Source organism: Salmo salar, chromosome ssa01 (assembly GCF_905237065.1).
Source record: "Salmo salar chromosome ssa01, Ssal_v3.1, whole genome shotgun sequence".
Lineage (NCBI taxonomy): Eukaryota > Metazoa > Chordata > Actinopteri > Salmoniformes > Salmonidae > Salmo > Salmo salar.
Window position 1 is genome coordinate 153,917,241 of NC_059442.1, and position 24,284 is coordinate 153,941,524.

At 44.3% G+C, this 24,284-nt stretch overlaps 1 protein-coding gene across 3 annotated transcripts in view; it reads left to right on the forward strand.

Annotated features, from left to right (window-relative positions):
• The first annotated feature begins 7,922 nt into the window (after positions 1-7,922).
• LOC106568813 (collagen alpha-1(XI) chain-like) overlaps positions 7,923-24,284 on the forward strand; it is a 144,430-nt gene continuing 128,068 nt past the window's right edge. For 2 of the 3 annotated variants that reach the window (XM_014139483.2, XM_014139485.2), the window contains exon 1: positions 7,923-8,344. In XM_014139483.2, the coding sequence (XP_013994958.2) occupies positions 8,245-8,344 (100 nt within the window). In that variant the 5' untranslated portion in view covers positions 7,923-8,244. The remainder of the gene's footprint in view (positions 8,345-24,284) is intronic. The other variant, XM_014139484.2, reaches the window with a different exon arrangement.

Here is a 24,284-nt window from a genome sequence, read left to right on the forward strand (position 1 = left end):
GTCTCCACCTGGGTGTCAGAAGGGGGAAGGAGAAAAGTAGCTGATTGTCATCTGCATAGCAATGACAGGAGAGACCATGTGAGGATGTGACGGAGCCGAGTGACTTGATGTAAAGAGAGAAGAGGAGAGGGCCTAGAACCGAGCCCTGGGGGATACCAGAAGTGAGAGTATGTGGTGTAAACACAGATCCTCTCCATGTCACCTGGTAGGAGCAGCCTGCCAGGTAGGATGTAATCCAAAAGTGTATAGAGCCTGAGACACCCAGACCTGAGAGGGTGGAGAGGAGGATTTGATGGTTCATGGTGTCGAAGGCAGCGGATAGATCTAGGAGGATGAGAACAGAGGACAGAGAGTCGGCTTTGGCAGTGCGGAGAGCCTCTGTGACACAGAGAAGAGTAGTCTCGGTTGAATGACCCGTTTTGAAGCCTGACTGGTTAGGGTCAAGAAGATTGTTCTGAGAGAGATACAGAGGAAAGTTGATCAGAGACAGCACGCTCTAGTGTTATTAAAGAAAAGAAAGAAGGGATGCAGGTCTATAGTTTTTGACGTCAGATGAGTCAAGTGTTGGTTTCTTGAGGAGGGGAGCAATTCGGGCCATGTTGAAGTCAGAGGGGATGCAGCCAGTGGTCAGGGATGAGTTTATGAGGGAAGTGAGGAATGGGAGAAGGTCTGATGATGATGTCTGAGATGGTCTGGAGAAGGGAGGATGGGGATGGGTTCGAGCGGTCAGGTTGTCGGGCAGCCAGACCCCACTAGACGCAAGATGTCATCTGGAGAGACGGGAGAAAGAGATCAAGGCATATGGTAGTACTGTGTAAGTAAGACCATTGCACTCAATAGATTGAGTGAATGAGTAGCGGATGTCGTAAACCTTGTTTTCAAAGTGGTTGACAAAGTTGTCTGCAGAAAGGGAGAAGGAAGGGGGAGTGGGTGGAGGATTAAGGAGTGAGGAGAAGGTGGAAAAGAGTTTCCTAGGGTTAGAGGCAGAAGCTTACAATTTAGAGTGGTATAAAGTGGCTTTAGCGGATACAAAGGAAGAGAAGGTAGAGAAGAGGGAGTGAAAGGATGATAGGTCCTCCAGAAGTTTAGTTTTCCTCCATTTAAGCTCAGCTGCCCGCAGTCCTGTTCTGTAAGCTTGCAATGAGTCACTCAGACACGGAGCAGGAGGGAAGGGCCGAGCTGGTCGGGAGCAAAGAAGACAGTGCGAGTCATAGGATGCGGAAAGGGAGGAGAGTAGGGTCAAAGAGGCAGAATCAGCAGACAGGAGTGAGAAGGATTTGCAGAAGGGAGAGATGATAGGATAGAAGAGGAGAGAGAAGTGGGAGAGAGAGATTGCGATGGAGCATGAGCATCTGGGTAGGGGCTGAATGGAGGAAAGGGAGACAGAAAAGGAAACAAAGTAGTGATCAGAGACCTGGATGGGGGTTGCAGTGAGATTAGTAGGCTAGCAGCCTCTAGTAAAGATGAGGTCAAGCGTATTGCCTGCCTTGTGAGTTGGGGATTGGGAAATGGTGAGGTCAAAAGAGGCAAGGAGGTGAAAGAGAGAGTTGAATTGAAGGCAGATGTCGGGAGGTTGAAGTCACCAAATACGAAGAGCAGTGAGCCATTGTCAGGAAATGAGCTTATCAAGGTGTTCTTGTATAACAGTCTAAATGTGGCTTTTAGGAAGAAGGTGAAATCAAATTCTTCTTTTAAACTGTGTGGAGATACAGAATTTAATTTATATATCCACATGGCTTCTCTTTGGAGTAATTTGTTGTCATAGTCACCTCCTCTACGGTGTGGATGAACTTTTTTGATCCTGACGCAACACAATTCATTAATAGAATGATTTTGTTCTATAAAGTGTCTCGCAACTGGCGAGGTGATACCTTGACGTCTAATAGTGGATTTATGTTCAAGGCGCGGGATGTTTTCCAATATAAATCTTATTACAAGATCTTATTACAAGAAGAATATAAATAACTCCTTTAGTAGTGCAAGTTATACATGACTTTATCTCATAGGTCCTAGAAGTCTGAGGGCATACAAAGTTAGAACATTTATGGTGCTACAAGATGTACAAGCTCTACTGGGAGGAGCATCCTTTTATGAATGCCTCTTTTCTCTCTCTGACCATATCTGATTTTACCAATATGTTTGATAGATTTCTTAATCGTTTACAGGTGAATAAAGGTGGATTCTGGAAGGCAGAATTTAAAGAGTCTGAATATATGTTGCCCCTTCCACGAGCATGGCTAGAGATCTATGCCAGTGTCAAGGGATCAGCACCTTTCAGACTGTGCGAGGTCCAGTGGTCATGGGTGTCAAAGGGACAGCCGGGGCTAGTGCGATTAGTCTTAAACTTTGGAGGAACTCTGCAACCCTCTAACATGTATTTGCAGTAGCCTAGTGTTGGATAGTTGGGTCGTTCTACAAAATGAGTGCCTTTTACATTCCCCTGATACTTTCAGATAGTATTCGGACCCCTGGACTTTTTCCACATTTTGTTATGTTACAGCCTTATTCTAAAAAGGATGAAATTACTTTTTTTCCTCAAATCTCATAAATCTACACACAATACCCTATAATACCCTATAATAACAAAGCGAGAACAGTTTTAAAAAAATATATTTTGCCAATTCATTCAAAATAAAAAACAGAAATACCTTATTTATGTAAGTATTCAGACCCTTCACTATGAGACTCGAAATTGAGCTCAGGTGCGTCCTGTTTCCATTGATCATCCTTGAGATGTTTCTACAACTTGATAGGAGTCCACCTGTGTTAAATTCAATTGATTGGAAATGATTTGGAAAGGCACTGTAACGGCTGTCTACGGAAGAAGTGGACCAAAATGCGGCGGAGTTAGGGTTCGTCATTTTTAATGTTACGAACACTATGCAATTAACAAAACAACAAAACTGACAGCCAACACAGTCCTGTCAGGTGCAACAACAGTGACAAGCACAATTACCCACACAACGGAAACGTAGGCAACTTATGTGTGACTCCCAATCAACCACAACCCTCTACAGCTGTGCTTGATTGGAAGTCACACGGCCAAAATTAAATGAAACAATAAAACACTTACTCCCTTCTGCCACGTCCTGACCCAACTACACCCTCTACTGGTCAGGACGTGACAGTACCCCCTCAAGGTGCAGACCCCGGGATGCACCTAAAAAAGGAAAACACAAAAAAATCCCCAACAAAAAGGAACACCTAAACAATAAGGGAGGGAAGGGAGGGTGGCTGCCGTCACCGACGGCACTGTGCTACACCCTCCCTCCCCAACCCACCTATCCTGGAGGTGGCTCAGGTGCAGGACGTGGACCTCGCTCCACCTTCGGCGTCGCCCACTCTGTTGGCGCCCGATCGCTGCGCCGGGCAGACGGGCCACTCGGGCTGACCCTGGCAGACGGACCACTCGGGCTGGGTCGGAAGGCATGCGGGCCACTCGGGCTGGGCCGGAAGGCATGCGGGCCACTCGGGCTGGGCCGGAAGGCATGCGGGCCACTCGGGCTGGGCCGGAAGGCATGCGGGCCACTCGGGCTGGGCCGGAAGGCATGCGGGCCACTCGGGCTGGGCCGGAAGGCATGCGGGCCACTCGGGCTGGGCCGGAGGGCAGGAGGACCACTCGGGCTGGACCGGAGGGCAGGAGGACCACTCGGGCTGATCCTGACAGGCCGGGCACCCTGGCAGATCAGGGCAGGCAGGCACCTCTGGCAGAACCGGGCAGTCCGGCCACTCTGGCAGAACAGGGCAGTCCGGCCACTCTGGCAGAACAGGGCAGTCCGGCCACTCTGGCAGAACAGGGCAGTCCGGCCACTCCGGCAGAACAGGGCAGTCCGGCCACTCCGGCAGAACAGGGCAGTCCGGCCACTCCGGCAGAACAGGGCAGTCCGGCCACTCCGGCAGAACAGGGCAGTCCGGCCACTCCGGCAGAACAGGGCAGTCCGGCCACTCCGGCAGAACAGGGCAGTCCGGCCACTCCGGCAGTTCAGGGCAGTCCGGCCACTCCGGCAGTTCAGGGCAGTCCGGCCACTCCGGCAGTTCAGGGCAGTCCGGCCACTCCGGCAGTTCAGGGCAGTCCGGCCACTCCGGCAGTTCAGGGCAGTCCGGCCACTCCGGCAGTTCAGGGCAGTCCGTCCACTCCGGCAGTACAGGGCAGTCCGGCCACTCCGGCAGATCAGGGCAGTCCGACCACTCCGGCAGTTCAGCGCAGTCCGACCACTCCGGCAGTTCAGCGCAGTCCGGCCACTCCGGCGACTGTTGACTGGCGGGCAGCTCCGACGACTGTTGACTGGCGGGCAGCTCCGACGACTGTTGACTGGCGGGCAGCTCCGACGACTGTTGACTGGCGGGCAGCTCCGACGACTGTTGACTGGCGGGCAGCTCCGACGACTGTTGACTGGCGGGCAGCTCCGACGACTGTTGACTGGCGGGCAGCTCCGACGACTGTTGACTGGCGGGCAGCTCCGACGACTGTTGACTGGCGGGCAGCTCCGACGACTGTTGACTGGCGGGCAGCTCCGACGACTGTTGACTCCTGATGCGTGGGGCAGGTATTGGACGTACCAGCCTGGAGACACTCACCTCCATGCTAGTGTGTCTAGCGGGAAACACCGGACCGAAAGGGCGCACTGGCGGTCTTGAGTGCAGGGTTGGCATCACCCCTTCCGGCTCGATGCTCCCCTTGCCCTGGCACCTGCGGGCGCTGGTACTGGGCGCACTGGGCTGTGCTTCCTTATAGGCGAGATGGTGCGCACCTCAGCGTAACATGACGCCCTCCACCTCGTACGCACCTCCCTGTAGTCACGGGTAGCTGGCTTACGGCTCTTCCCTGGCCTGGCCAAACTACCCGTGTGCCCCCCCCCAAAAAAATCTTGGGGCTGCCTCTCGGGTTCCCTTAGCTCCCTTAACTTGTCCGCCCAGAATTTTCTCTCGTCCTGCCAGGTCCATTCTTCCATTTCCTTCTCCTGTGGCTTCCTCCTCTTCTGCTGCTTGGTCCTTTGGTGGTGGGTAATTCTGTAACGGCTGTCTACGGAAGAAGTGGACCAAAATGCGGCGGAGTTAGGGTTCGTCATTTTTAATGTTACGAACACTATGCAATTAACAAAACAACAAAACTGACAGCCAACACAGTCCTGTCAGGTGCAACAACAGTGACAAGCACAATTACCCACACAACGGAAACGTAGGCAACTTATGTGTGACTCCCAATCAACCACAACCCTCTACAGCTGTGCTTGATTGGAAGTCACACGGCCAAAATTAAATGAAACAATAAAACACTTACTCCCTTCTGCCACGTCCTGACCCAACTACACCCTCTACTGGTCAGGACGTGACAGGCACACACCTGTCTATATAAGGTCCTACAGTCAACAGTGCATGTCAGAGCAAAAACCAAGTCATAAGATCAAAGGAATTGTCCGTAGAGCTCCGAGACAGGATTGTGTCGAGGCACAGATCTGGGGAAGGGTACCAAAACATTTCTGCAGCATTGAAGGTCCCTAAGAACTCAGTGGCCGCCATCATTCTTAAACGGAAGAAGTTTAGAACCACCAACACTCTTCCTGGAGCTGGTATTATGCGATATTGTGTGTAGATTGATGAAAAAACTATGTTATCTGTTTTAGATAAGGCTGTAACAAAATGTGGAAAAAGTCAAGGGTTCTGTATACTTTTCGAATGCAGTGTATATACAAAAGTATGTGGACACACCTTCAGATTAGTGCATTTGGCTATTTTAGCCACACCCATTGCTGACAGGTGTATAAAATCGAGCACACAGCCATGCAATCTCCATTGACAAACATTGGCAGCAGAATGGCCTAACTGAAGAGCTCAGTGACTTTCAACGTGGCACGGTCATAGGATGCCACCTTTACAACAAATCAGTTCTTCAAATTTCTGCCCTGCTAGAGCTGCCCCGGTCAACTGTCAGTGCTGTTATTGTGAAGTGGAAACATCTAGGAGCAACAACGACTCAGCCGTGAAGTGGTAGGCCACACAAGCTCACAGAACTGGACCGCCAACGGCTGAAGCACGTAGCCCGCCAAAATCGTCTGTACTCAGTTGCATCACTCACTACCGAGTTCCAAACTGCCTCTGGAAGCCATGTCAGCACAATAACTATTCGTCGAGAACTTCATGAAATGGGCTTCCATGGCCGACTAGCCACACACAAGCCTAAGATCACCATGCGTAATGCCAAGTGTCAGCTGGAGTGGTGTAAAGCTAACCGCCATTGGACTCTGGAGCTGTGGACACGCGTTCTCTGGAGTGGGGAATCACGCTTCACCATCTGGCAGTCCGACGGACGAATCTGGGTTTGACGCATGCCAGGAGAACGATACCTGCCCCAATGCATAGTGCCAACTGTAAAGTTTGTTGGAGAAGGAATAATGGCCTGGGGCTGTATTTATCATTCGAGCTGGGCCCCTTAGATCCAGTGAAGGTAATTGTTAATGCTACAGCATACAATGACATTCTATATGATTCTGTTCTTCCAACTTTGTGGCAACAATTTGGGGCTTTTCCTGTTTCAGCATGACAATGCACAAAGCGATACGTCACCGCTCCTACCAGGTGACGTGGAGTGGAGAGGATCTGTGTCTGCACCACATACTGGTGTTCCCCAGGGCTTGGTTCTAGACCCTCCCCTCTTCTCTCTATACACCAAGTCACTCGGCTCCATCATATCCTCACATGGTCTCTCCTATCATTGCTATGCAGATGACAGTCAAGTACTTTTCTCCTTCCCCTTTTGACACCCAGGGGTTGACACGCATCTCTGCGTGCCTGGCATATATCTTAGCTTGGATCCCGGCCCACCACCTAAATCTCAACTTGGCAAGAAGGAGCTGCTCTTCCTCCCGGGGAAAGCCTGCCCTCTCAAATACCTCTCCATCACAGTTGACAAATCCACAGTGTCGCCCTTCCAGAGTGCAAAGAACCTTGGCGTAACCCTGGACAACACCCTGTCATTCTCTGCAAACATCAAAGCAGTGAATTGCTCCTGCAGGCTCATGCTCTACAACATTCGTAGAGTACGACCCTAAGTACACTTTTCCTCAATAAAGTAACTATCAGCAAAGTCAGAGCTAGAAGCGGGGGGGGTCAAGTGCTGGTACAGGAAGTATTTAAGATACTCTTTGAAGAGGTAGGGTTTCGGAAGATGGAATCCCTAGCTTCAGGGGGAAGCTGGTTCCACCATTGAGCTGTGTTCTTCATAGGGGTGGGAGGGCCAAGAAACCAGAGGTGGCAGAACGGAGTGCATAGCCTGAAGGTTGGGAGGGGCAGTTCCTCTTGCTGCACCAAAGGCAAGCACCATGGTCTTGTACTTTATTTGGCATGTTGTCTAGTCACTTACTAAATCATTTAACCTCTTGAGATGAGATTTAAAAATAATGATAATAATTATGAAGTTGAATATGTGCTCTTCATGACAGAATGTTAAAATTAGGTGAAATCAATTTTTTTTTTTTTTTTTTACCAAGTTATACTTCTTAACCAATTGGTGGAAAGACACAGTTTCTACTTCAGTGTGTCCACAGCTCAAATTCTCTCATTTATTATTCAAATTATTAGAATAGCTTTTCATTTGGTGTAATGGAAAGTAATGTATCGGATATGAAAACAACATTTATCTTTAGAAGTCTTGTTGAACTATCTGTCTGTTCTTGTCCAAAACGTTTTTGTCTCTCCCGCTTTAACGCCCCTTTTCATAGAGGATTTTTTGGTCAAAGAAAGGTTTGCCCTGCGGGAGGCAAAAACTTCAGCACACCGAGAGTGGGCGTTTCACTAAACTTTTCCTCCATTCCACAGCCAATTGTAGGGCCTGTTCTATAAGTCGAGCCCTCTGATTTGCTTTCCTGGCCTGTCCGCAACCTGACTGACAGCCTGCTAGGGGACCTTTTAACCCTCTAAATGACTTCCCAGGGCTCCAGTGACGACTGAGAGAGGGGCAACACTTCTGATCGGAGGCTCAGCAGCGCAGGGTAGCCTTTTCAGAGGAGCGAGAAGAGGAGTGGAGAGGACGAGTGCGCGAGAGAGGGTGTCCCATCCGTTATACTAGCTGGATGAATCCACACTCCAAAACGTATGGCTGCTTGAGAAAATAACGCTATTTTCCCCTTCTCTCTTTCTCTGGGACCTTTGGCTACCAGTTCTCTCCTAATCAGAAGTTGTCACAAGTATTTTTTCAGTTGCTCTTAAAAAGTTAACCCACCTTTGTCGTGGACGTCACTGGCGACCATGGATACACATATAAGATGGAAAGTAAAACGGAGGATAAAGGACTCGCAAATCACTTTAGCGATACTTCTACTTTTTGTCACATCACAAGCCAGTTCAGGTAAGATACCACATCCTCTATTGCAGTCTGCTGCTGCGCACTATTTTGCCCGTCTGTTCTTTAGACAGTGATATGTTCTCATGTGCAACAAGTCCGTATCATACATACCATTGTGCAACGTCAATTCTACGCCCCTCTTTTAAACCATGATTTAATTGTCAGGTTACTGGAATGTGGTCCACATTCATATTGGTGTCATAAACTGAAATGACCGCAGGCCCAGTCAAGGCTTTTTAAAGAATGGCACTGGTGCTTGTTCATATACTTTGTACTCTATTGCTCAGTGTGTTGATAAAGTCTATCGATTTGGTAAGAGCCCGCTGCATAGAGGACTTGCAGCGCCAAAGATAACTATTCTTCCAGAAACTTAACTTCTCTGCCTCCAGCGATGGATTTGTGCACTCTGAAAGATGGGGTCCTCCTGCGCCATCTATAGTGCTACTTCTGATGCACATCATTTAGCATATATTATTGGTGTCTAAGATGTATTGTGCTGTGCGCACATAGGCTACACATTGCTATGATGGATGATAGGACTACTGTAAAGATATAGACCTTACATTTTATTCCCTGCCTAGTGTTGAATTGATCAACCTGGAAACCAAGCTCACCTTTTATAGCCTATAGGAAAACGATTTGACCTTTCTTCAATCTTGTCGATAGATTGTAGACTATTTCTTCTTTAGGCATACTTCATGGAAATGTATTTTTCATAGACTAACTGAAAAAAACTATTATGCAGCATTGTGGATATGATATACAAAATATAGTAATTTCTTGGGGGTTTCATATTTTTGCGCTTTAGTTGGTATTTTAGACTTGATGACAAGTACATCCATGAGCTTAATGTGCTCCATATTCACATATGAAACAGTTGACTTTAAAGTTCAAAGGGGTATTTCTTTAATGAGAAACCGAATGGAGCGCAGCTCTCGTGAGAGGGCGTGGCCGTCGGTCTGAAGTGGCAGCGTGGAGCGGACGCTTGGCATCTCATTGTGGGCAGGGATGCGCACGGTCATACCACAAATGCTCAACAAAAGAGTATAATGTCTCTGTGAAATCGTCTACAAGGTTCTTTTTAAACTATCCCATAAACATTTGTCTTGCTATCCTCCAGCTGTCTGTTTTATACGCTCTCTATGATGAGAAAACCACCTGTAACCAAAGCTGTTTTAAAGGCTGTGCCTAGGGAACTGCTCCAACGCTGTGGTTTTGCAATCAGGCTCCTTTACTCTACTTTCCAACACCTTTATTAGAACTCAAATCACTTTTGGAAATGAATTGTGTGAGTTACATGTTGCTAGATGAAAGAAAGTGGTTCATGCTGTGGACAGGAGCATTGGGTGATGTGGGGGATTTGAATCAGGCCTAGTGTCCTACATATATTATTAGCTCACTGGCCTGCATGGCATGGTAGGTGGCCTCAGCTTGAATGCTGGCTACTGTGGAGCTCTCATCCAGTCAAAAATCCAGTCAGTCAGTCATACCATTGACTTATATTCCAGCCATTATAATGAGCTGTCCTTCCCTCAGCAACTTCCACTCGCTAAAAGGCTGTTAGATTAACATATGGCCTGGTCTGTTCCTTCCACATACCTCAACATGAGAGGTGGAGATCTAGAGATCTGGGTTGGATTAAATTCCCTTTGACTGTAATTTGGTAACACAATGGGATTTCCAGTCAACCTAAATTGTATGGGCCTGCACAGACGAGTCTGAGTCGTGTGCTAATGATTGAAACAATTACATATTCATGTGAATCGTGAATGCAGACTTTGATTGATTATTGACTATGGCCCTTTGGACTTCATGAAGGCTTGGCCTTGAACTTTCTTCCCTATGGGAGAAATGGACACATCTCCCTTGAAAAATTGGTATTCTGATCTCAATGCAACCTGGTAAAGTAAAGGTTAAAAAATCTAGGGGGTGTGGTCTTTTAATTGCTCGTATGTGATTGACAGACCCAGTTCCCAGTCATGCCAGATGACGTGGAGAGTTGGACTGGAGTTTAACTAGGACTGAAGGGCGTGGTACAACTCACTCTGATGCTGCTGCCTTCAATCAGCTCTTAAAGACCAACAGAAAACAACCAGAGGCTTGTTAAATGATCGTCTGTGATGCTGCAACACTTCCTGAAACCAGGACGCATGCAAGTACGAGTGGAGTTTATGAATTGGTATTGGCTAGCAAGAGGCTTATTACATTGCTATTGTTGCAAATGTCAACCTAAGCAGTGTTACAACAATCAAATCATCAATCATGAAAATATTTATTTGACAGGGAATAAGCATAATACATATTTCTAGCTATATTATCAAAAATAACTTTCAACGGAAAAATGCATAGCATTTCACCAAGTTAGGTAACATGGTCAACAGTTTAGGATACAGTGCCTTCGGAAAGTATTCAGACCCCTTGACTTTTTCCACATTTTGTTACGTTACAGCCTTATTATAAAATGGATTAAAAAAACATTGTTTCCCTCATCGATCTACACACAATACCCCATAATGACAAAAGAAAAATAGATTTTTCGACATTTTTGCTCGTTTAAATATTTTAAATATTTTTATAGTACATTTACACAAGTAGTCAGACCTTTAACTCAGTACTTTGTTGAAGCACCTTTGGCAGCGATTACAACATCAAGTCTTCTTGGGTATGACGCTACAAGCTTGGCACATCTATATTTGGGGTGTTTCTCCCATTCTTCTCTGCAGATCCTCTCAAGCTCTGTTAGGTTGGATGGGGAGCGTTGCTGCACAACTATTTTCAGGTCTATCCAGAGATTTTAGATCGGGTTCAATTCCGGGCTCTGGCTGGGCCACTCAAAGAATATTCAGAGACATGTCCCGAAGCCACTCCTGCGTTGTCTTGGTTGTGTGCATAGGGTCGTTGTCCTGTTGGAAGGTGAACCTTTGCCCCAGTCTTTGGTCCTGAGCACTCTGGAGCAGGTTTTCATCAAGGATCCCTCTGTACTTTGCTCCGTTCATCTTTGCCTCGACTAGTCTCCCAGTCCCTGCCGCTGAAAAACAGCCCCACAGAATGATGCTGCCATCACCGTAGGGAAGGTGCCTGGTTTCATCCAGACGTAATGCTTGGCATTCAGGCCAAAGAGTTCAATCTTGGTTTCATCAGACCATAGAATCTTGGTCTTCATGGTCTGAGAATATTTAGGTGCCTTTTGGCAAACTTCAAGTGGGCTGTCATGTGCCTTTTCTAAGGAGTGGCTTCCGTCTGGCCACTCTACCATAAAAGCCTGATTGGTGGAGTGCTGCAGAGATGGTTGTCCTTCTGGAAGATTCTCCCAACTCCACAGAGGAACTCTGGAGCTCTGCCAGAGTGACCATCGGGTTCTTGGCCACCTCCCTGACCAAGGCTCTTCTCCCCCGATTGCTCAGTTTGGCCGGGCGGCCAGTTCTAGGAAGAGTCTTGGTGGTTCCAAACTTCTTCCATTTAAGGATGATGGAGGCCACTGTGTTCTTGGGGACCTTCAATGCTGCAGAAATTTTTTTGGTACCCTTTCCCAGATCTGTACCTTGACACAATCCTGTTTCGGAGGTCTACGGACAATTCCTTCAACCTCATGACTTGGTTTTTGCTCTGACATGCACTGTCAACTGTAGGACCTTATATAGACAGGTGTGTGCCTTTCCAAATCATGTCCAATTAATTGAGTTTACCACAGGTGGACTCCAATCAAGTTGTATAAACATCTCAAGGATGATCAATGGAAACATGATGCACCTGAGCTCAATTTCGAGTCGCATAGCAAAGGGTCTGAATACTTATATAGATAAGGTATTTCTGCTTTTTATTTTTAATACATTTGCGAACATTTTAAAATGTAATCCAGTTCATTTTATCCAAACATCTATTTAGGATCTGAATACATTCCTAATGCACTGTATATTGGAAAACAGTCAGCTTTGATTTACAGCTTGTGAAAGATGTGTCCCATCAGGGCAGACAGACTGTATGATTAACTGGTAATTAAAAGGAATGAGGCCAGGTTCTCCAGAGAGTTCAGCAGTAAAGGACTTATTATCCTGATCCAAACCAGATGACCCTCTCCAGCCCCAGGCTTCAGGGCTGAGAATGACTTCAGAAGCACCAGGTAGAACCCTTTTTGGTTCCAGGTAGAACCCTTTTGGGTTCCATGTAGAATCCTCTAGAACGATTTCTACATGGAAACAAAAAATGGTTCTACCTGCTACCAAAAAGGGTTCTTCAAAGGGTTCTCCCATGGGGACTTTAAGGTTCTAGATAGCACTTTTTTTCTAAGAGTGTATAGACTTCCGTAGCACCTCTGGTTCTGATCAGGCTTATTAATCATCACCTAGCGCTGTTTCAGATCCCTTTGTGCTGTCTTGCCAACTCATTGCCTTAGGAGTTGGCAAAACAGCACAAACATATTTGGGACCAGGCTAGACTTCACCTACAGTACCAATCAGAAGTTTGGACACACCTACTCATTCAAGGGTTTTTCTTAATTTTAAAATTTTTCTACAGATATGAAAATGATGAAATAACACATATGGAATCATGTAGTAACCAAAAAAGCGTTAAACAAATCCAAGGATATTTGATATTTTAGATTCTTCAAAGTAGCCACCCTTTGCCTTGATGACAGCTTTGCACACTCTTGGCATTCTCTCAACCAGCTTCACCTGGAATGCTTTTCCAACAGTCTTGAATGAGTTCCCGCATATGCTGAGCACTTGTTGGCTGCTTTTCCTTCACTCTGCAGTCCAACTCATCCTTAACCATCTCAATTGGGTTGAGGTTGGGTGATTGTGGAGGCCAGGTCATCTGATGCAGCACTCCACTTTCCTTCTTGGTCAAATAGCCCTTACACATCCCGGAGGTGTGTTGGGTCATTGTCCTGTTGAAAAACAAATGATAGTCCCACTAAGCGTAAACCAGATGGGATGGCGTATCGCTGCAGAATTCTGTGGTAGCCATGCTGGTTAACTTCTTGGGGCTATGTGGGACGCTAGCGTGCCACCCGTGGTGCACCCTATCAACAGCAGGTGCATTTCAAGAGCGGCAAATTTGAAACCAAATAAATGTCAAAATTCAAATTTTTCAAACATACAACTATCTTACACCCTTTGAAAGATAAACATCTCCTTAATCTAACCACGTTGTCCGATTTCAAAAAGGTTTTACGGCGAAAGCATAAAGTTAGATTATGTTAGGAGAGTACATTGACAATAGCTGTGTGTAATGTTTTGTCAATTCAAAGACAGGCGTCACCAAAACCATAAAACCAGCTAAAATGATGCACTAACCTTTAACAATCTCCATCAGATGACACTCCTAGGACATTATGTTAGACAATAAATGCATTTTTAGTTCTATCAAGTTCATATTTATATCCAAAAATAGCGGTTTACTATGGCGTTGATGTTCAGGAAATCGTTTCCCTCCAATAACCGGCAGTCAAGTCAGCACCACAAATTAAATAATTAAAATTAGAAGACATTGGTAAAATATTATATTGTCATTTAAAGAATTATAGATTTACATCTCTTGAACGCAATCAACTTGCCAGATTTAAAAATAACCTTACTGGGAAATCACACTTTGCAATAATCTGAGCACTGCGCCCAGAAAAATACGCTTTGCTATACAGACAAACGGCCATGTTGGAGAGATCTAAAATCGAAAATACTATGTAAATAATTCATCACCTTTGATTCTCTTCATCAGATGTCACTTCCAGGAATCCCAGGTCCATAACGAATGTAGTTTTGTTCAAAAAAGCTCATCATTTATGTCCAAAAAGCTCCGTGTTGTTTAGCACATGATCTAAGCCAGCCAGACTTCTCGTCATGAACGAGGGGAAAAAATATATTTACGTTCGTTCAAACATGTCAAACGTTGTATAGCATAAATCATTAGTGCCTTTTTTAACCAGAACATGAATAATATTCAAGGTGGACGAATGCATTCTCTTTTATAACGTATTGAAACGAGGGTACCCAACATGAAGTCGCGCGCCAGAGTCTAATCGGCCATCACCGTTCCATGGCTCTTGTTCGGTCAGATCTCACAGTAAAAGACTCAAAACACTTTGTAAAGGCTGGTGACATCTAGTGGAAGCAATAGGAAGTGCCAAATCATTAATCAACCCCTGTGTGTTTCAATGGCATAGGCTTAAAGGTCATTCAACACATCAGGTATCCACTTCCTGTCAGAAAATGTCTCAGGGTTTTGCCTGCCAAATGAGTTCTGTTATACTCACAGACACCATTCAAACAGTTTTAGAAACTTTAGGGTGTTTTCTATCCATATATAATAAGTATATGCATATTCTAGTTACTGGGTAGGATTAGTAACCAGATTAAATCGGGTATGTTTTTTTATCCAGCCGTGAAAATACTGCCCCCTAGCCCCAACAGGTTAAGTGTGCCTTGAATTCGAAATAAATCCCTGTCAATGTCGCCAGTAAAGCACCCCACATCATCACACCTCTTCCTCCATGCTTCACCGTTGGAACCACACATGCAGAGATCATCCGTTCACCTATTCTGCATCTCACAAAGACATGGCGGTTGGAACCATCCGACCAATGGACAGATTTCCACCGGTCTAATGTTCATTGCTCATGTTTCTTTGCCCTAGCAATTCTCTTCTTCTTATTGGTGTCCTTTAGTAGTGGTTTCTTTGCAGCAATTTGATCCTGAAGGCCTGTTTCATGCAGTCTCCTCTGAACAGTTAATGTTGAGATGTGTATGTTACTTGAACTCTGTGAAGCATTTATTTGGGCTACAATTTCTGAGGCTGGTAACTCTAATGATCTTATCCTCTGCAGCAGAGGTAACTCTTGGTTTTCCTTTCCTGTGGCAGTCCTCATGAGAGCCAGTTTCATTATTATAGTGCTTTGTCACGTCTGCTCCCGCTCTCCCTTTCTGGCATCAGGCTGTCCTACATTACGCGCACCTGTCACCATCATTACGCGCAGCAGTGCTCATTGGACTCACCTGGACTACTTCCCTTTGTTGATTGCCCGGTCTATAACTGTCTCCTTCCCCGTTTGTTCCCTGTGTCTGCATTAATGTCGCTATGTGTTTATGTCCAGACGCTGTCCTGTCCTGTTCCATGTCCGTGCTAATTAAATGTTCACTCCCTGTACTTGCTTCTCGTCTCCAGCGTCAACCCTTACAGAATGCAGACACCACTAAAAGAAGCATCAGGGAGTTTTGGTTGGTGACGTCGGGTCTGGGTGCTATCGCCGAGGGAACCGGGGGTGCCTCAACTAGCTCATCGGTCTTCCACGCCTTAGCTGGCTCGAGAGGTCGTCTTGCCACGGTGGGCTCGGTAGGCGCCCACCCCACGTCATGCTTCAGCCGGCTCATCAGGCTCCCACGCCTCAGACGGTTCGTCGGGCTCCCACACCTCAGCGGGATTATTGGCCTTTCACGCCTCAGCCGGATCGTCAGGCTCCCCCGCCTGAGCTGGCTCGCCAGGCTCCCACGCCTCTGCCGGGTCGTCGAGCTTCTACGCCCCAGCCGGCTTGTCCAGCGCCCATGCCTCGGTCAGCCCGTCAGGCTCACCCAGGGGGGACGCTGGGTGGCGCCCCTAGAGGGGGGGTACTGTCACTCCTGCTCTCACGCCCGCTCTCCCTCTTTGGCGCTCGAGGGAGAGCTTGTCCTTCATTACGCACACCTGTCACCATCATTACACGCAGCAGTGCTCATTGGACTCACCTGGACTACTTCCCTTTGTTGATTTCCCGGTCTATAACTGTCTGCTTCCCCGTTTTTTCACTGTGTCTGCATTAATGTCGTTATGTGTTTATGTCCAGACGCTGTCCTGTCCTGTTCCATGTACATGCTAATTAAATGTTCACTCCCTGTACTTGCTTCTCGTCTCCAGCATCGACCCTTACAGCGCTTGATGGTTTTTGCAACTGCATTTGAAGACACTTTCAAAGTTCTTGAAATGTTCCATATTGACTGACCTTCATGTCTTAAAATAATTATGGACTTTTTGCTTATTTGAGCTGTTCTTGCCATAATATGGACTTGGTCTTTTACCATATAGGGCTATCTTCTGTATACCACCCCTACCTTGTCACAACACAACTGATTGGTTCAAATGCATTAAAAAGGAAAGACATTGCATAAATTAACTTTTAACTTCTTATGGCTGGAATCCCGTTAACGGGATCGATATGACAACAGCCAGTGAAAGTGCAGGGCGCCAAATTCAAACAACAGCAATCTCATAATTAAAATTCCTCAAACATACAAGTATTTTACACCATTTTAAAGATAAACTTGTTGTTAATCCCACCACAGTGTCCGATTTCAAAAAGGCTTTACAGCGAAAGCACACCAAACGATTATGTTAGGTCAGCAACTAGTCACAGAAAAACACAGCCATTTTTTCCAGCCAAAGAGAGGAGTCACAAAAAGCAGAAATAGAGAGAGAATTAATCACTAACCTTTGATGATCTTCATCAGATGACACTCATAGGACTTCATGTTACACAATACATCTATGTTTTGTTCGATAAAGTTCATATTTATATCCAAAAATCTCAGTTTACATTGACGCGTTACGTTCAGTAATGTTTTGCTTCCAAAACAACCGGTGATTTTGCAGAGAGCCACATCAATTTACAGAAATACTCATCATAAATGTTGATGAAAATACAAGTGTTATGCATGGAACTTTAGATAAACTTCTCCTTAATGCAACCGCTGTGTCAGATTTCAAAAAAGCTTTACCGAAAAAGCACACCATGCAATAATCTGAGTACGGCACTCAGACACAAAAACAAGCCATACATATATCCGCCATGTTGGAGTCAACAGAAGTCAGAAATAGCATTATAAATATTCACTTACCTTTGATGATCTTCATCAGAATGCACTCCCAGGAATCCCAGTTCCACAATAAATGTTTGTTTTGTTCAATAAAGTCCATCCTTTATGTCCAAATACCTCCTTTTTGTTCGCGCCTTCAGTTCACAAATACAAATTCACGACGCGCAGGCCAGACAAAAACTCCAAAAATTCCATTACAGTTCGTAGAAACATGTCAAACGATGTATAGAATCAATCTTTCGGATGTTTTTCATCATAAATCTGCAATAAGGTTTCAACCGGAGAATTCCTTTGTCTTTAGAAATGCAATGGAACTCAGCTGCCAATCACTGGCGTGCGCATGTCTGAAGCTCATGCCCTGCTGGCAGACCTCTCACTCAATCAGCTCTTATTCTCGTCCACTTCACAGTAGAAGCCTCAAACAAGGTTCTAAAGACTGTTGCCATCTAGTGGAAGCCTTAGTAAGTGCAATATGACCCCACAGACACTGTATATTGGATAGGCCAAGACTTGAAAAACTACAAACCTCAGATTTCTCACTTCCTGGTTGGATTTTTTTCTCAGGTTTTTGCCTGCCATATGAGTTCTGTTATACTCACAGACATCATTCAAACAGTTTTACAAACTTCAGAGTGTTTTCTATCCAAATCTACTAATAGTATGCATATCTTAGCCTCTGGGCCTGAGTAGCAGGCAGTTTACTCTGGGCACCTTATTCATCCAAACTACTCATCCAAACTAGCCCCTCATCCATAAGAAGTTTTAACAAGGGACATCTGTTAATTGAAATGCATTCCAGGTGACTAACTCATGAACCTGGTTGAGAGAATGCCAAGAGTGTGCAAAGCTGTCATCAAGGCAAATGGTGGCTACTTTGAAGAATCTCAAATATAAAATATATTTTGTTTAACTCTTTTTTTGGTTACTACATGATTCTATATGTGTTATTGCATAGTTTTGCTGTCTTCACTATTATTCTACAATGTAGAAAATTGTAATAATAAAGAAAACCCTTGAATGAGTAAGTGTGGCCAAACCTTTGACTTGTACTGTACACAGTAGAAATTCTGCATCATATTCTGTCTAGACTACAGGATTCTAGATGTCTCTCTCTGTTCAGTAGACATGCATCATCAACTACTAGGCAGAATGAAGGCCTATCAGCCTACTTTGGGGTTAATTTGAATGTTTTCAACACAATGTAACAAATGAATTGCAATGTGTTGATTAATGGTATTCCAGTTATCAACACACTTTTGGAGTAGCTCCAAGAAGGCAAGGCACAATTCTCCACTGCATTTATCTAAAGGAAACAGTTTTTATTTGACATGTGATATGAAACACTTTATTAGTAGGCATTCTGTACAGAACACGTTAACTCATACATGATTGTTTGCAATGTAGTTCATGTTTTTCATCAAGTCACATGCTATCACTAACATATAGTGCCTTCAGAAAGTATTCACACCCTTGACTTTTCCCACATTTTGTTGTGTTACAACCTGAATCTAAAATGTATTAAATTTAGATTTTGTGTCACTGGCCTACAGACAATACTGCATCATGTCAAAGTGGAAATATTTAAATGTTTTTAGACATTTTTACAAGTCAATTAAAATTGAAAAGCTGAAATGTCTTGAGTCAATAAGTATTCAATACATTTGTTATGGCAAGCCTAAATAAGTTCAGGAGTAAAAATATGCTTAATAAGTTGCATGGACTCACTCTGTGTGCAATAAGTGTTTAACATGATTTTTGAATGACTACCTCATCGCTGTACCCCACACATACAAACAGTATATGTAAGGTCTCAGTTGAACAGTGAATTTCAAACACAGATTCAACCACAAAGACCAGGGAGGTTTTCCGGTGCCTCGCAAAGAAGGACACCTGGTAGATGGGTAAAATAAAGCAGACATTGAATATGCCTTTGAGCATGGTGAAGTTATTAATTACATTTTGGATGGTGTATCAATACAGATAATTAATATGGGCTGTGTTGTTTCATGTGGTTATTGTTTAGTAGCATTTGCTGTTATTGGCTACTCTTTTGTTGAGAAATATTTGTATCTATATAAATATATTTACATCCATATGTCTTGTTCTCCATTCCCTTTCCAAATTTGATTCTATATATTTTTTTACACAAGTCTCAACTCATTACAATTACATTTTATTGTGTAGGGGTTTTATACAACATTTCATTGTCCCAGAACTTTGAACAAACATATAGTCCCATGCCAAACCTCATAAAAGATGTTGATAATGAAAAGGAGAGAACAAAACAGAACAGTTTTTACCCTCAAAACTGTCAAGATCGAGGTCTCAATGATGAATTAATTTTAACTGTACTAGAATCAGATATATAATGACAAAAACATCTTCAAACCCAAGTGTAACCTCAGTTCAGTGTTTATTTATGACTTGGTTATCTTCTCTTGACAAAAATGAGAGGAGTACAGAGTGAAAGTCTGGTAATGACAGGAACCAATAGGAGATGGGTTTCCTAGGTGTGATGGATGGGGTCAGAGGTTAAAGTTTGAGGATCATTACCTTCAGGTGACCAGCGCTGCTAGGTTTACAGTTTCAGAGCCCTTGGGAAAGGAATGACCTTGCTGTTAACGTAAGATCTTTAGCAGATAGATCATCATTCATCCATTGCCTACTAGTCCAAAAGATGATCTTTATGTTTTTTTTGAAAACTCACCCCTGGTGAGTCACTGGCTGTTCAGGACAGGAGGGACAGAGAAAGAGAGAGAGGTGCATTGTGGGTACCTTATCGAACTTGCGTGACATGATTTCCTGAAACAAAAAAGTCTGGAATGCTTTGCTTTGGAACACCATGCCCGTTCTTCATTCTGGCTTTGATGACATTTTCAAGAACTAAACACAAAGATGACCGAATGTGATTTAATGGTTAAAACATGGATGATAAATAACTGACTTTAAGAAAACTGATATTTTGCCAAAGTGCAGATATCTGGGTCTGTCTCGATCTCTCGCTTAACAATGCTTGTTTTAAAGAGCTTTATTCCCTGACCTTGATGAGGGCAGCTTTATTTAGCTTTCTTGTGAAAGTTGTTGTTATATTAGCCATGTGGCTGCTTCTCAGAGGCTTTGCTCCCAAAATGTTTATTTTTGTGTGGGGCAAACAGATTAAAGAGAAGTTCACGTTTCCACCAAGTCACCCACCGGAATCAATGGGACCTTTTCTCAAAGCTTCAACATGTTTCTCCTGGTTTGTTATCATTCATTAAGAAAAGGTTTTTGAACGGTCTGTGTCAATAGGAACATTCCCCTAGGCATGTCAAACTGCTTTATTCATCAAAAATACTTGAATAACATTCCTTGAATACCTGGGTAAAATGAAAACGTGGGTGGATTGGGGCCGAAGCCAACGACTACTCGATATGTAAACGTTGACTACAGTGCTTGTTGTTTTCAGCCTGAAAAGGACTATGGGTAATGGAGTTTTTGTGATTTTAAGATTCATGGTGTTTCTCTAATGTTTGACATTTAGTTTTTATCCATTTGTTTTTTATATAAAAAAAGGGGATTATAAGAAAGAAGCACTTGTTGTTTAACTGTGTTCAACATCTGGATCCGATAAGCTCCATTGTGCCGTCTGGCGTCTGCTGATCCTAAAAAAAATAGGGGGAAAAATGCATTCCAGATGTTTTTATCCCACTCCTGGTGGAACAAAGTACTATGAAATAAAGCACTGTTTCATTTTTCTAAAGAAAGATATACTTCTAGTACCTACTGGTTTTAGAGTTGAGGCTTTTCGCTGGAAAAATAGCTGCGTCCCATTAGGTGAGCTTTGGTGAGACGTTTTAGAGCTGGTGTGAGTTTCATAGCAGCCAGGTTTGGAGCCATGCAAAGCAGCCTGGGTAATTTAAATGTTATTTTTGTGTAAAGGTTGACTTTACTATGGGGGTCAAAGGTCAAGCACCGCTGGGCCACAGCGGTTTTCCATCCTTTCGGCCCACCGTCAGAACAGTTCCTCTACAAAAGAAAGTTTCCATGATAGATTGTATGTACCTTTTTATCGTATTACCCCTAATGTCATTCATGTGTGTTATGGAAGAAGAGGGTAAGGTTGTTACTGACTGATGTAACTGATGCAGAATGTTTATGGCCTCCAAACCTGGTGTTGCAACGGAAACCTCTGGAACTGTTCTGTTCTGGCTGCAACATGATGAAACACAGACACAGGTACCATACTGGTGGCATTTTAGCATTGCAATCAAGTAATTAAAACACAGCCATGAAACCCAAAATTGAGAAAGTTCAGTTCAGAGTGCAATCCCCAATCTCAACCCCATCATTATTAGTAATTGTTTGTCCCTTTTGAGTGAATGCAGTTTCTGCTCCAGTTTTTCAATGGCCATATACTTATCCCTCAAAATGGGAAATCCTTTGAGCTCATTTTACTCAATCAGTGGTGGTGTTGTGGTGTGAAAAGAGTGTGTGTGCGTGTGTGTGTGTCTATCGTCGTGGTGCAGGGAAAGGAATCTGAGTTTGCTGGACTGTGGAGAGAAGCAGTGACCCTGCAATCTCATGATCCACTTCAGACTGTGAATGCAGCCATTATGGTGTGGAACTAAACTGGCTGGTCCGTTGAACGGTTCATGGTTTAGTTTATGACCCCTAGCCTCCAACCAGCTCCATCCAACGCCTGGTCAACAGCAAAGACTGACACTCTTGTTTTTATATCTGTGCAGATGACGGAATGCAATGGCTGATAAAAGATTATTCCAGGTCAGAATTTTGACTCTGTCTGTCAGATTGAAGGAGATCCTTTGTATGCCACTCATGTCATAAATATTTTGATGTCGTGTTAGGGACAGGGAAACACTGTTCTGTCAAGAGTTCATAGAGAGACTGCTCCAAAGGACCATGGGGCATCTTATTGGCCGTCTTCACACAGAAGCTGTAGAGACAGGTTTTCCAGGACAGTGATTTGACAGGAGACTATGTTCAGGCTTGGACATGATCCTCTATTGAAAAGGAGAAAATAGGGTATTATCTTGATTTCATAGTGAAAAGTTGAGTCCTTTCAGATAATTAAGTCAAGATGCTGTTGGTTTAATTCCCAAAGCCCCAATAACAGTTGTAGGGATTGTAGTATTTTCAATAGTGGGTCTTCCAACAGATGTGGTACCATGCCAGTCTTTTACATTTTAGTAGACACTGTTATCTAGAGAAACTTACAGGATCTATTATGGTTAAGTGCCTTGCTCAAGGGCATGTTGACATATTTTTCACCTAGTTGGCTTGGGGATTTGAACCAGCAGCCTTTTGGTTACTGGCTCACCGCAGTTGACCACTAGGATACTTGCCACCCTTTTCTTGCAGTTGGTAGTGTCAGAGCCTATGCCTGTTTTCACTCACCGTCTGTGCTGTATACACTGTAAGACCATAAGTGGTATAGACTACTTCTCACTGTAGCTTTTTTCCAGCCAAAATCATTGGGTATTCACTATTCAGCTCTCCAGGATAGCAGTACTGTTCTCTATTAAGGGGTATTATAATGATTGAGCATGGAAAGCAATGCTATGAGTCATCCTTTCCAACCCCAATCCCCATCCCCAGTCAGCCCTAGCCTCAATCCTAGCCACAGCCTGGGCAGCAGAACTACTGAATGAAGCATTTTAGGGGGAAATCGCATGATTATCTTCCCTGGTAGCTAACCTCACTCCAGAAACCTCACTACTTCAGTTGGAGCCATTCTATTTTTCTTTATTAGGTGAGAAAATGTGCAGGGGAGTTGGGGGGTGATGATGGTTGGAAAGACAGACAGACAGACAGACAGACAGACAGACAGACAGACAGACAGACAGACAGACAGACAGACAGACAGACAGACAGACAGACAGACAGACAGACAGACAGACAGACAGACAGACAGACAGACAGACAGACATCTGCTCACTCAGCATCACTACAGTTAGTTTGCTCGGACCTAGGGCAGGACAGCAACCACAGAGGGAATTACACCTGCTTACAGAGCTGCTATAGATGGAACAAAATGAGGTTGAACAATACAGAATGGTACATTTACAGTGTGGGAATCTTTTCTATTTGAGAATGAGGTGAAAGGGGAGTCTGTGTGCTCCTTCATCCCCTGGCAGGTGGGCTCTATGTCTCCTCCTATAATGTCAGGGGTAGTATCAGGCCAGGGAAGGACAACCAATCCCACACCCACTCAAAACTGGGACAGGAATTGGTTGCCATGGAGACATTGGAAGCAAGTTCCAAAGATTTTTCACTGGAGGTTGGATCTCCTGGCAAGTTTTGTCTGTGTACAAGTCTGACTGCATGGTGTTTGACTGGTCATTAGAGCCCATAGCAACATGGTTGGTGTATTACCACTATTCATTTCTCCTTCAAGAACAGAAGGCCATTTTTTTCTGAGCAACACAAGTTGATTAATAACATCAATATAGTTCCTTTCCTCAAAAAACATATAAACCCAAAGCAAGAGGGTTTTCTAAATCATATCCCCTAACCAAGAACATATCATGTTGATAAAATCACTGGAGGCTGTTCCTTAAATCTCTCAATGATTCATGTGTTTTTGCTTCCAGAAAATATTGGAGCTAATAGTTAGATATAGTTTTTCATGTTTCTAAGGCAATGGCTTGAAGTTTATTTTCATGAGTAATTTGTTTGTTATCATTTTGGTTGTCATGTTGAATTTGGATGGAGGCATACAATACTTTGCATAAGTAGGCCTCAAAGCTTGTATGAAAGTATTTCTCTGTGGCTGAGCGACAACTTTTCTGGCAAAGCTTTCTGGGTCATTGAGTTCACTGATGATGCCATGGAATTATAGTTTGTGTCTGTGAATAAAGGGATGCATTCTTCTTTCAACTCATTCCTGCATTTGAAAGAAAACAGCTCAGGTTCGATTCTCATCATTTCCACAAAAGTCCAAGCAATTCACATAATTGGTTCAAAGTGGGTAATTCTAGCAACAGCCAGACAGTTGAGATCCAAAAGTCCGATAGCCATTGGAAAGTACTGTCTGTTCTGCTGTGTGTGTGTGTGTATGTGTGTGTTAGGCCTTTATTAGTGTAATTCTGTTATAGGGTTGT